Source organism: Trifolium pratense, linkage group LG5 (genome assembly GCF_020283565.1).
Source record: "Trifolium pratense cultivar HEN17-A07 linkage group LG5, ARS_RC_1.1, whole genome shotgun sequence".
Classification (NCBI taxonomy): Eukaryota; Viridiplantae; Streptophyta; class Magnoliopsida; order Fabales; family Fabaceae; genus Trifolium; species Trifolium pratense.
The window spans coordinates 53,029,517-53,043,199 of NC_060063.1; the positions used below are offsets into that span (position 1 = coordinate 53,029,517).

Below are 13,683 nucleotides of genomic sequence, written 5' to 3' on the forward strand. Positions count from 1 at the left end.
TCTAGTTTGTAGTTTTGTTTTTTGAGGTTTTTCCATCAAAGGATAGAAGCCAACATAAGATTATTGGATAGAGAAGAACTAAGCATTTTTGAAAGAAGGAACTTGGAAGTTTATTTTCTTCTTTCTTTGAGTAAAGTTAACAGATCATTATTGTGATGATTGTATCTTATTTAAGACTTCTTCTGAGTCATTCATATTGTAGCCAGCCATTTGATTTGATGAAGATTATGAACAACTAAGGAAAAAGATGAGATGGTGTATATTAAGCTGCAGAAACTAACATGTCCAATTAGCTCTCTTAAAATTCACTCCACAATCATTCTGTTCTTATGACATGAAAAATGAGTTCTGACATATAAAATTAATCATATAACAGATTTAGAATAAGACTGGAAACAAAGAAAGATATATCAGATATAGGTATATTTAATGTTTGAATATATGCATAATACTTTGTTCTATAGGTACATAATATTTTGAACTTAAGTGGTGGATATACATTAATGGATGCAGGTCAAAGGACTTCTTATGGTGCTTCTGAAAATTGAAATTTACTAGATACATACATCCCCAAGGAGAAGGCTATAACAGCAGTGACAACAATTCCTTTGTTTTTACTCAAAATATCCACTGCAGTTCTTAACATGGTTTCTTGATCCCACTTTCTTGTTACTTGTCCAGTAAAATCCGGTATGTGCGCATTTTCATTTCTTTCTTCTTCGTGTTCTTCATGACCAAGATTTCTTTCTTCGTGTACTTCATGACCAACATGTTGATTATGGTCTCTCCCTTCATGTTGATTATGGTCTCTCCCTTCATCATCACTATCAGCTTTGGTTTTATGGCTATCATGTTCTTCTGCTCTTTCCACACTTCTAATTCCAGTCTCCTCTGTGTCACTTTGTTTGTTCTTCTCTTGTACAATTCGCTTAGGGAGAGTCACGTAAAGAATCCCCCCGTCAAATTTTCCGGCTATCTTATCAACCTCAGAATCCTCTGGCGCAGGAAAACTCAGGTGAAAATTAACGCGTTTTTGCTCACTTGCCTGCCTTCCTCCCTTGACAACTATTCGGCCACTGCTATCAACTTGAAGCTTTACATCTTCCTTCACAAATTCTGTATAAAAACATGACAAGAAAAAAAAAAGTTTTGGGTTATTCATGTTTTCATGGCATCAATATTATACAAAAAATCCTTGTAAATATATGTACTAACTATATAGTTCATGGATTTTTTTTTTTCTGTTAGATTATTTTCACATAAAATTAACAATAATTACATAAACCTAGTTGTATTGTATCATTGGTTTATGGGATTAATTCTTCTCAATTGATCATATGAATATTATTTTCTGTTCAAAAGTTAGTGATATCAATGCAATATATATACCAGGAAGATCCACTAGAAGATAATGGCCAGTAGAATCCTCTGTCCATCCAGAATTAGGTACAATCTCTTCAACAACTGGAGTGCGTGCCATAGGTCTTATAACTCCATACCTTGGAGTACCTCTAACATTGGCCATTATTTGAGGATGAAAAAATTAACCACTAATATGAACTTGAAGATTATAAGAAATTGGTGTTGATTATTGAAGAAACACTGTTATGATTTGCATGCAATTAACCTTTGGAAGCTATATATAATTTGAACGTATAATTGCTTGTTGTGGGTTTCCATGTTTTCCTCGTGATCAATTAAGCTCTTTGGTTAGCTTGCTTTGCTTGCTTGAACATTCTTAATTATTCCAAACTTGAGATGCATGAATCTAGAATTTTGAATTGTGGTAACCTATATAGTTTGATACTCCAAAAAGCTGAGTATTCCTTGCTTTACTTATTTCTAGGCCTTCTTCTTTCGGCGGAGTTTATGTAATCAATACAGTATATAATAATGATTTAATATTTCTAACCTCAAAAAAAAAAAAAAATAATGATTTAATATTTCTGCTTGAATTATTTTATCTTAAGGTAACCATGCAAAGTACAGTATTTTTTATTATTTTTATTTTAAAGCTAGTCCATTGTTAGTTTTAGTTTGGGAGGTCAATATAATAAGCTCCAGTGATGAACACTTCTATATAGGCTCAAACATAAACTATTTAAATTTAGGTGTAAATATAAAACTTAAATAAAATACTTCCTCCGTGACATTTTATAACCAAAAATCGACTTTCTAGGTTCATTGTATATTCATTAAACTATTTAATGAATACCAGATTCATTAAATATACAATGAACCTAGAAAATGAATTTTTATTTATAATTGTCACGGAGGGAGTAGTCAATATCAATGTGATTAAATTATTTATAATTTAATTTTTATCATTTATATATGTGTTTATACATAATAGATTTGGAATTGTGTAGAACACGCTCAGCTTAGTGCACTACAACAATTGTTGAGTAAAAAAAATAAAATTGTCGAGTATTTAATTTATAACAATATACTGTTAAATTTGAATTGTAATTTATAGTGTTGACAAAATTATGTCAATTTGTCGCATTGATAAAATATTTGCATGTAGTAACCCAAAATAAAAATATTTGCATGTATCTCCAATTTTCTGTTGCTTAATTCTCTTCTTCTTTTTGGAGCGAGAGTTTTCACATTATTCAATTTGGTAAAACATAGTGGATAACCGATAAGGTATTTGTAAAAAAAGTATTGATAATGTAGTTTATAGCGAATTAGCTTATAGCTGTAGTAAATAAGTTAAATGATTGAATATGTTGTATTTGGTCAAATTAACGGTTGGAATAACTTATAAGTATGAAATGACATAAAATGATATATTTAATTTTTTTAAAGTAAGATGACAGTGATAAAATTGAAAGAAAAAATGATAAGATATAAACTACGTACAAGCTATAAGTTAATTCAACTTATCAAAATAAGCAAAAAGCTCATGAGGAAAAAAACTTTACTAAACGGATTTTTCTTATCATGTGAACTTATAAGTTAAAAGGTATAAACTCAAAATTTGGTGTTGTCAAACAAAAATATTTAGAAAGTCGCATTGTTTAATGGTTAGTGGTTCGGTGTTTTGTGGCATTTTGCAACTTCCAAGCACGGTCGTTGGTAGGATTTTAGGTGAAGAGACCTTAAGGAAAGTCGATGTAATTTTTTCTAATTAATATTGGACCGTCATAATTATGATTACTCTTGAATGATGTTTGAAACACCTTATGTTTAAAACACTTTATCTTTCGTACCAATATCATAATAATAAAAAAAAAAAAAACTACCCTTAAAATGTACAAGTAAGATGTCCAAAATTTGAACTCCTTCCTTCACATATATATTAATTATGGGTTATGCTAAACAGTGCCCCCGGAGCACTAGTTAAGCATACTAAAAAAAGAAACAAATAAAAAAGTTAATGATGAGAGAGAATAATTTTTTACATATTAAAGCATTGAATGCACAATTTACGAAATGAAATTTCCATATTTATATCCTTAACTAGTGCCCCGGGACACTATTTAGCATATCAATATAGTAAAGCTCATGAAAACAACTTCATATTTTATCATTTAAATGGTGTACTTATCAACGAGAAAACTTAAAGCAAATGAATTTATGTCACTGACACAGTCAACCATATTTGGACCCAACACCCAATAAACTTGTTCTTCTTAATTGGTAGTTGCACTACAATACTACTTCTTCTTTACCACTATAGACACTACTACCATTGTTTTCTTTCTTCTTGAATCATCATCATGTCATTTCAACATTACCCACAATTTCATAGGATAATATTGCAAGATAAGAACCTTGTAAGCATACAAACATTCATTTTTTTACCATTTTATTTATTGATTTATTTATGCATCCATGTAAAATGTTATACCTTTTTTTAATTTCTTATAGGTACCGGTTTAATAATAAAAATAAAGCATCTTTTATAGGTACCGGTTGGAAGTTATTTAGCGAAAAATATAACTTGCAAGTTAACGATGTTTGTAAGTTTGTGATGACTCAACGCGAACCACTTTTCTTCACTATTATTATTAAACGAGCCACAAATGGACCAAATCCTGAGAAGTTCTTAGGTTTTTCTTTCTTTCCTTTCTATTGCTTTTATTGTTTTTGTTATTGAATTTTTTTTAATTGTTATTTGATTAGCTTCTATATGGCTTAATTTCTTTGATCCATGACAAGGTTATAAAGAAGGGATCTCTTGTGATAATAATGTTGTAAAGAGGAAAGACACCGGAGGAAGTTCTAGTAGCTGTTCAAAAGTACATTTTTTTTATGGTAAGTTTTTATTTTGGTCTTTATAACTTGTCAATTATTTGTAAGTTTATATGAGCTAAAACATTTTAGTTGTATTAATTTTAAGAGTCATGCTAACTAGTGTCCCGGGGCGCTAGTTAAGGAACTAAAAAGGAAAAGAAAAGAAAAAAATTGCATTGTTTAAGAGGTTGACTTCATAAGTTTCAAGATAATATTATTATTTTAGTTACTTTAACCAGTGTCCCGGAGGCATCGTTTAGTATTTTCCTAATTTTAAATACTTGTGAATTTGAAAATAATTTTTAGTTATGTGCAATTGTACTTTTAAATAACTTGTAATTTGTGATCGAACCTTATAAAATATTTAATAGTTATGTTTAGGGACATAATTAGAATATGTTTTTAACTTAGAGACTTATTAAAACTCTAAAAAAATTGAGGACCATATTTTCATTATAAAAATTATATATCATAATTTTGTATTTATACATATTCAGGAGATCGTGATGTGATGAAATCTAACACATTCAAGGTTTTGGTAAATGGCAAAATCCCGGTAAGAATAATGACATAACATATGGTTAATTACTGTGTTGATATAAAGTTAGTGATGTTAGAACTATATATATAATATTTTTGTTTGTTTTTGCAGTTTGTACCAAAGGAGTTTATGAAAAAAGGATGTCGTCAACATGATGTGGTGTTGAAAATGGGGGGAAAGTCGTGGTTGGTAAAAGTAAAATCTTGCAAGTTCGATAAAGGTTGGAGTCAATTTGTGAAAGAATGCAAAATAGAGATTGGAGATACTTGTCTCTTTGAGTTGATTGATGACAAAAAATTTGTGTTTCAAGTTTCAATCGCTGGAAAAAATCATTGAGCTGTTTCGACGGGTTAAACTAAGGGTTAAAAGAAGTTGGAGGTCCACGACTTAAGTCCTACAAGATTTGACATAACAATTAACATAGCTCTACATTTTTATATTTTGTATTTTGGTAAGCTTTGTATGATGTAGTATTTGGAGCTTTATTATATGAATGGTATGTAATGCTTTTTATGTTGTTTTTAACCCATATTGGTTCGTTTCGAACTAGATCGATTCCTTTATAACAAGGTAAGGTACAACGATATTTTAGTCATTACAACGATATTTTAGTTTTTGACTTTAAAATTGAGGTAAGTCAAAATCATTTGTTTCATATATTATTTCTCATTATTTCAAGCTATTCATTGTTATATGTAATATAATCAATTAATACAAATAATTGGATGTGCATAATGTAGTGAAGAAGTACAAAATTGGACAAATAAATTAAGCAAATGGACTAAAAATAAGCCATCCAAAGGAAAGGCATTGCACTATTCCCTCACATTGCATATAAAGGATTTTATTTAAAAGCAAAAAATGTATGGTGTATTAAAGGCTTCAATCACACCCAAATATATAGCATATTAAAGTATAATCAACCCATGCACTTCGGTTGATTATTACTATTAAGTGATATGTGTATACTGGGTTCTATTTAAATACCCAAAATAAAGCACCGAATTTGATACGGGCACGCCGACATGGACACGGACACATCAACACTACTAATGTAAAAATAATAATATCAAGGGCCGTTTGAATTTGACTTGCTTTTGGGTTTGTGAAAATATCTAATACAAATAAATAAACTTTTATGTTAATTCATAAGTTTTTATTATGTCTTTACAAAATATTTTTTATAAATTACTTTACAAAACTTATATTAACACATAAAAAATTATTTACTGTTATAAACTATTTCATATAAACTCAAAAATATGTCTATCCAAACCTATGTTGCACGGGTGCTCCATTTTAGATAGAGTACCGGTACCGGGTACGTACTGGTACACGTGTGGTAATCCCATGGTACGTAGCCTCAAAGTACCGAGTTTCTTTTTTGTTTTTTCATGTGGGTACATGCGTAGTACTTCCGGGATACGCACATGGTACTCTCAGGGTATACATGTGGTACATATTTCATCAAAAACTATTCTCATTTTTTTTGCAACACTTTTCAATCCCATTATTTTTTATTTGTTTATTTTTTTTAATAAAGATTCACTTTAGTTTAAAATTAGAATTGATTCAGTCCCCTTCCTTTTTATTTATTTTTAAAAGTAGAGCCGCATAGTCTTACTATTACTCCTAATTTCCTAAACGTATAAACCATGATATAACTACTTTTAAAGTTTCCTATTTTTTACGTTTAATTATTTGCTTTAAGAATATAATTTTATTATTTTAACTATATAACTATATTAAAAAAAAATTATACAAGCGTACCAGTATCTTAGTTTTCTTAAAAATATCGTACCAAGTACTAGTACCAGTACCGGATACCGGTACCGTACCCACATCTATGCAACATAGATCCAAACAAAAGAATCTGATAATAGTAATGAAAATAAAATTGAAGAGGAGAGGATTTATTTGAACGAGAAAACATAAAGCAGATAAATTTATGTCACCCAACAAACTTGTTCTTCTCGGTCAAACCACTGCCCTGCATTGTCTTAACTTCTTCTCTATCACTACAGACATTACTACCATTGTTTCTTTTTTCTTGAATCATCATCATGTCATTTCAACATTATCCACAATTTCATAGGATAATATTGCAAGATAAGAACCTTGTGAGCATACAAACATTCATTTTATTACCATTTTATTTATTTATTTATTTATTTATGCATGCATGTAATTTTTAATTTCTTAATTTTGCAGAGGATTCCCAAGAAATATGTGGAGAAATTTTGGAAAGGAATATCGAACCCAATATTCCTTAGATTCCCAAATGGGGTTCAACAAGAAATATTTTGGGTGAAGAAAAGTAATAGTGAGATTTGGTTTCAAAAAAATTGGGACCAATTTGCAAAGTCTCTAAAATATGGAAATCTCTTAACTTTTAAATACATAGGTGGATCATGTTTTAAGGTTAAGATATTTTGTGCCAATGCTTTAGAAATAAACTATTCCAATATAAAATCCATAGTAGATGAAGAACAAGTTGTTGAAGCTGCAGTAGAAGAAGCTAAAGAAATTGTTGAAGTGAGTGATGAGAGTGAAATATACATGCAAGCTCAAAAGACAGGAAATGGCAAGAGAAAAATTAATATGGATTTAGATTCTACTCAACAAAAATTATCAGGTGAGTTCATAATTGCTTTTTTAATTTCATATTTCACTTGTACTTTTTCTTCTATTTTTTTTTCTAGATTAAATGTTGGTTTGCATTGACTTATTTATAAATTTATGCAAAATTACTTATACAAATAAATAAGCTTAATTTGGGACTAGCATATAAATGTTCTGCTTGAGCTAATTCATGAGCTACTCAATTAGTTTTTCTTTTTTTAATGACGGAAACAAGTTTAATTCATTTCATTCATAACAATAGTTTCAATACAAGGTGGATAAGACTCAAAAATTTGGGACTAGCATATAAACGAGCTGCTTGAGCTAATTCATGAGTCACTCGATTAACTTGTCTCCTCACATTTACAGTTTTGAAAATGACATAAAAGACTTTTACATTTATCAATAATGACTCCAAACTCCATATTGATTCTAGCCTTTCCTCCAACACATTGGGCTACTTGCATACAATCTGTTTCTATTTGAATTTGCTGCATGTTGTACTGTTTTAGCCAATTGAGAGCTTCCAATAATGCTACTGCTTCAGCTTCTCTAACCTCTGGTTTGCCTTCAAATTTCTTCATATGAGCATGTATAACTTTGCCTTCTGCATCTCTCAAACAAGCTCCAATGCAGTACTGGTTAGCTTCCTCATAGCACGCTGCGTCGACATTACATTTAAGCGTACCTGGTCGTGGTTTGCACCAGTGTAGTTCAGTCTCATGTACAGCCGGACTTCAGTGTGTTGTTCTCATATTTGTTGCTTTCAACTAGTCGTTAAGTGACTCTGTAGCTCTTCTACTAACTTCAAAAGTCGTCGGTAATTTATCGTTCCAACACTTTTGATCGTGTCTCCACCAAATTGTCCAAAGGATCATACAAATTTGCTCCATGATCTTGCTGTCCAGTTCTTCAATCAAGTAAAAAACCAGCTGCTTAAATCCCTCCGCATTTGAAATATGTTGATGCAGTCTCAACGATAATCCCACATCCATCCAAACCTCTTGAACAGCATTACATCCAAAGAAACAATGCCACTCATTTCCGCCACTTGAATCACATTGAACTCCTTTCCGAATCAGCCTTTCGTTTACAGGTAAGCAGCCTCTGAGAGCTCTCCACAAGAATATCTTCACTCTTGTTGGAACTATGAGTTTCCACAATTTTTTCCAATTTCCTTCTTCCTTGAGATGGTTATTATCAATGATCACCTCCATTAGATGGTAATATGCTGACCGTACAGAATATTTTCCATCGCGACTAAATCGCCAAACCGGCATGTCTGCTTCTTGCATTGAATAGAGTGGAATCTGAAGGATGGCTGAGCCATCATTTTGGTTAAATAACTGCTGCACTTGTAGAATTTGCCATCTCCCTTCATTGTGATTTATAAGGCATGCTACTGTCATATGTATCTGAGCCTGTGACTATGTTGGTGGTGACATGTGCTTGACTATCAGACCTGAGCCATGGTTGGTTCCACACATTGATACGTTCTCCATTTCCAATCCGCCATTGTAAACCTCTTTTGACTATCACCTGAGAAGCATGGATACTACGCCACACATAGCTTGGGTTATGACCAAATTAATTTTTTAACTTCTAAAATATAATTTCTAAATTATTCAATAATTAAGAATTTTATTAACTTTGCAGGTAGTAATAGAGGAGGCATGGTGAAGAAGACTAAAAAATGCTCAACAACTGCTGCGGCTATTACTATGAGAGACAATAATCAGAATCCCTTTTTTGATGTTATAATGACAAAAACTTATGCTGATGGCAAATTCTTGGTAAGTTTGCTATAAAATATGTACTAATTTGGACTTTAATGAATATCTCTACTAAATTACCATGATTTGAAACAGAGAATACCAAAGAAGTTTTCAAGAGAACACTTGAACAATTTTCAAGGAATTGCAACCCTATTTGTTGGTGAGGAAATGGCTATGGAAGTGAACATTAGGTCATCTATTATCGGTGTCGGTTGGAAGTTATTTAGTTAAAAAAATAACTTGCAAGTTCACGATGTTTGTAAGTTTGTGATGACTCAACGCGAACCACTTTTATTCAATATTATTATTAATCGAGCGAGAAAGGGACCAAATCCTAAATGTTATAAAGAAGAGATCTCTTTTGATAATAATGTTGTAAGGAAAGACATCGGAGAAAGTTCTAGGAGCCGTCCAGAAGTACATTTTTTTGATGGTATTCTTTTAACTTCTCTAAAGTTTTTCGCTTTTATTATTGTGAAAGATTCTTAAATATTTATTATTTTCATTATAAAAATTATATATCATAATTTTGTATTTATACATATTTAGGAGATCGTGATGTGATGAAACATAACATATTCAAGGTTTTGGTGAATGTCAAAATCCCGGTAAGAATAATGACTTAAAATATGGTTACTCCGTTGATATAAAGAAAGAGATGTTAGAAATTTTTGTTTGTTTTTACAGATTGTACCAAAGGAGTTTATGAAAAGAGGATGTCGTCAAAAATTTGTGGTGTTGAAAATGGGGGAACAGTCGTGGTTGGTAAAAGTAACTTATGATCGTAGCAGTAAATGTTGTAAGTTCCGTAAAGGTTGGAGACAATTTATGGAAGATTGCAAAATAGAGATTGGAGATACTTGTCTCTTTGAGTTGATTGATGAGAAAATTTTTGTGTTTAATGTTTCAATTGTACGAAAAAATCATCGAGTTGCTTGATATATGTTGTTTTTTCGAGGTACTTATAACTAGATGTTTATTTGAACATAGCTCTACATTTTTATGTAGTATTTGGAGCTTTATTATATGAATGTTTGGAATGAATTTTATGTTGTTTTTAACTCATATATTGGTTCATCTCCGAGTAGATAGATTCCTTTCCTTTATAATAAGGTACAACGAACGATATTTTAGTCATTACAAATATATAGTTTTCGACTTTAAATTGAGGTAAGTCAAAAAAATATTAAAAGAGGACCGGACGTATATTATATGATGTATAGTCAGTAGTGTATGATTTTGTGTTCCAAAATCATTTTTGTTTCGCATATTCTTTCTCATTATTTCATGCTATTCATAAGAAGTACAAAATTGGAAAAATAAATTAAGCAAATGGACAAAAAATCAGCCATCCAAAGGAAAGGCTTTGCACAATTCCCTCACATTGCATATAAAGAATTATATTTAAAAACAAAAAAGCAAAAAATGTATGGTGAATAAAAGGCTTAAAATCACACACAAATATATAGCATATCAAGCAGAATCAACCCATGCATTTCGGTTGATTATTACTATTTTTTCATATAGTTAATTACTTACAAATGCAGATATAGATATCTTAGAGGATCTAATAATACCGTGTATGTAGGGCCTACCAAAAAATCAGGAAGAAGGATTTCAAACATAATAAAAGAAACATAAGCAAACAAGACACATAAAAAAAATCACAACTTGGTATAAACAAACATTTGATGGAATGGAAGCTAACAAACTTAGATTGCTCTTTTTTTGTGTATGTTATCTTGCTATTTTCCCTACGTTCGAGGCTAACATAGCTCACTTCGACCCTTACTGGCAAAGTCGATCACATGAAGCTAAAAAGGCGGCACACAAGGCTTACAAGCCAAATCCTGTGAATGAAACTGCTAATTTCAATATGCAAGTCCACAAGTATGTCCTAGCTTTTTATTGATATTTGGATTAATGTAGTTAAAAATTAAAATATATACAATATATCATTGTTAGAATATTTCGGCTGTTGAATTAAATCGAACGGTTTGTATAAAAAGTTATGTTGGCTTAGCGAAATTTAATATAACCTTAGTTGAATTCTTGATGGTTTGAATTCAAAATTCTGCTGGCTTAGCGAAATTTTGCGCATAATTGAATTCAAGATCAAGTTTGCATGATTGCATTCATTGATATGGTGTAATATGAATAACCTTATAAAATGAAATTTCATGTATTGAGCAGGGCTTTTGAAGTTTCCCATGGCACAAGGAGGAGTTTATTAAATCACAGAAAAAGGGGTCCGTGCGAAGCAACAAATCCCATCGATAGTTGTTGGAGATGCGATCCACATTGGGAAAAGAACCGCAAAAGGCTAGCAGATTGTGTTATTGGTTTTGGTCACGGCACAACAGGAGGCAAAGATGGCAGATTTTATGTTGTCACTGATCCATCTGACAATGATCTTGTCAACCCAAAACCGGGGACTTTGCGACATGCAGCCATTCAAACCGAGCCATTATGGATCATTTTTCAACATCATATGAATATTAAACTGAAGTCAGAGCTTATGCTGACCGATAATAAGACCATAGATGGACGCGGTGTAAACGTTCATATTAGTGGTGGTGCTCAAATAACAATGCAATATGTGAAAAACATTATCATTCACGGGTTACACGTTCATGATACTAAACCATGCAGTGGTGGCCTCATCAGAGACTCGTTGAGTCACTTTGGACAACGTTCGATGAGTGATGGTGATGGAATTTCAATGTTTGGAGTTTCTCATGTTTGGCTAGATCATATTTCATTGTGGAACTGTTCTGATGGTTTGATTGATGCCGTAGCAGGATCAACAGCTATTACCATTTCCAACTGCCATATGACACATCATAACGACGTAATTAACATCACATCTACTCACTATTTTGTTTGCATGAATGCATACTTACATATTTGTATCATAGGCACAGTTCGTCCCTTGCTCCACATAGTTTTATTCAAACAACATCGTCTAAAGCATCTTAAGCCGTGTTGTATGGCACGTGCTTTAGGCAGTTTCAGTAAGGAACATCATATATTTTTTCTTGTGGTGTAGGTTATGTTATTTGGAGCAAGTGATTCATTCCCAGGAGATCAAATTTCGCAAATAACTGTGGCTTTCAACCATTTTGGGAAAGGATTGATACAGAGGATGCCAAGATGCAGATGGGGTTTCTTTCATATTGTTAACAATGACTACACTCATTGGCTTATGTATGCCATTGGTGGTAGCACACATCCCACCATACTCAGCCAGGGTAACCGGTTTATCGCTCCTCCAAACCCAAATGCAAAAGAGGTATATGAAGAGAGAACATAAATCTTTCTTGAGATTTTCAATTCTTACACGAATTGTTAAAATAATATGTTTTCAGCATGGTAATATCGGAAAAAATTCAAGTCTCACATTGAAAAAAGATAAAGTCTAAAAAATTCTTATACAGAGTGACATAACTTACGTTACAAGCAAGTTTTAAGAATGATTTTGGTCTAATATAAAGACTCTATTTGCTTCTAATTGAACAAATTACAAATAAGGAAAATAATATGATTGTTGTTGTTCATGGTTTAGGTGACAAAGAGAGATTATGCACCTGAAAGTGTGTGGAAGAAATGGAGTTGGAGATCAGAGAATGACTTGCTGATGAATGGAGCCTTCTTTGTTCAGTCCGGAACTAAGGCTGCAAATTTTCCTAAGTCAGACATCAAGGCAAAGCCTGGGAGTTATGCTGCAGCTCTTACTCGCAATGCCGGTTTTCTAAAATGTGAAGTAAACAAGCCATGTTAAAAACACACTAGATGCTGGAACAGTGGCTGACATAGATTCTAGCAAGTAGTAAACCAAAGATCAGACACAAAACCTTAGCTATTGTAATTATGTGTTTGTCTTTTCTTTATTTCTCCCTCCTTTCCCTTTGATCATATTTGAAAAATCAAGGGACATAAGAGTAGAGTAATTGAGTTGTAAATATATGTAAATGTTAATGTAAATAAATAAAGTAAAAGAACAATCATATTCTACTATGGCATATGAAGTCATCAATCCTCTTGTATCTATAAATTATAAAATCCAATATTTTGAAAAATAGACCGGCCATTGAACTGAGGAAGATACTTGTTCAAGGTTTAACCGCGGTCAAATTGTAGTCGAATCGTTAATAGTTAAATGATATATAATTAATATATTAAATGCAGGATACCAAGTTTTCAAAAAATTTAAAATATATATATAATATCAAATAAAAATAACATAAATCACAAAATATTAAAAAAATACAAAAATATATGAAAGCAAATATATGTTTTTGTCCAAAAAAAAATTGAAAGCAAAATTTTTTCATTCAAACTCTTCTGTCTGTTGCTCATTTATACTTGTTCATGCATTTTCTCATCATCTTCTAATTGCATCCATGCTTTGATTTTCATCTTCTACATCGGTTATAAGGCAGTAGTTGAATCGGCCGGTCCAATTTCAGAACCATGATAAAACCAACATATAAGAGTGTTCGT

The 13,683-nt window shown here is 31.6% G+C and overlaps 4 protein-coding genes across 5 annotated transcripts; 3 read left to right on the forward strand and 1 right to left on the reverse strand.

The window, feature by feature from the left end:
- Window positions 1-342: 342 nt before the first annotated feature.
- Window positions 343-1,782, reverse strand: LOC123884215 (inactive protein RESTRICTED TEV MOVEMENT 2-like). The gene is made up of 2 exons (XM_045933265.1): window positions 1,390-1,782; window positions 343-1,116 (listed from the first exon to the last, which is right to left on the reverse strand). Exons 1-2 carry the CDS (start codon window positions 1,523-1,525, stop codon window positions 527-529), a joined length of 726 nt encoding a protein of 241 aa, XP_045789221.1. The 5' UTR covers window positions 1,526-1,782; the 3' UTR covers window positions 343-526.
- A 1,821-nt stretch (window positions 1,783-3,603) lies between these two features.
- Window positions 3,604-10,224, forward strand: LOC123887142 (B3 domain-containing protein At1g49475-like). 2 transcript variants are annotated; one of them, XM_045936429.1, is made up of 6 exons: window positions 3,604-3,782; window positions 6,995-7,418; window positions 9,062-9,198; window positions 9,274-9,613; window positions 9,730-9,788; window positions 9,868-10,224. In XM_045936429.1, the coding sequence occupies exons 1-4, from the start codon at window positions 3,726-3,728 to the stop codon at window positions 9,409-9,411; spliced, it is 756 nt and encodes a 251-aa protein (XP_045792385.1). In that variant the 5' UTR covers window positions 3,604-3,725; the 3' UTR covers window positions 9,412-9,613; window positions 9,730-9,788; window positions 9,868-10,224. The 2 variants fall into 2 exon arrangements, with proteins under 2 accessions (XP_045792385.1, XP_045792386.1); XM_045936430.1 differs by lacking the exon at window positions 3,604-3,782 and adding an exon at window positions 6,707-6,903.
- LOC123887144 (B3 domain-containing protein REM9-like) lies at window positions 3,927-5,202 on the forward strand. The gene is made up of 4 exons (XM_045936431.1): window positions 3,927-4,058; window positions 4,168-4,263; window positions 4,740-4,798; window positions 4,895-5,202. The coding sequence occupies exons 1-4, from the start codon at window positions 3,980-3,982 to the stop codon at window positions 5,117-5,119; spliced, it is 459 nt and encodes a 152-aa protein (XP_045792387.1). The 5' UTR covers window positions 3,927-3,979; the 3' UTR covers window positions 5,120-5,202.
- A 652-nt stretch (window positions 10,225-10,876) lies between the features above and the next one.
- LOC123887145 (pectate lyase-like) lies at window positions 10,877-12,961 on the forward strand. The gene is made up of 4 exons (XM_045936432.1): window positions 10,877-11,070; window positions 11,374-12,061; window positions 12,230-12,472; window positions 12,746-12,961. Exons 1-4 carry the CDS (start codon window positions 10,877-10,879, stop codon window positions 12,959-12,961), a joined length of 1,341 nt encoding a protein of 446 aa, XP_045792388.1.
- Window positions 12,962-13,683: the final 722 nt, after the last annotated feature.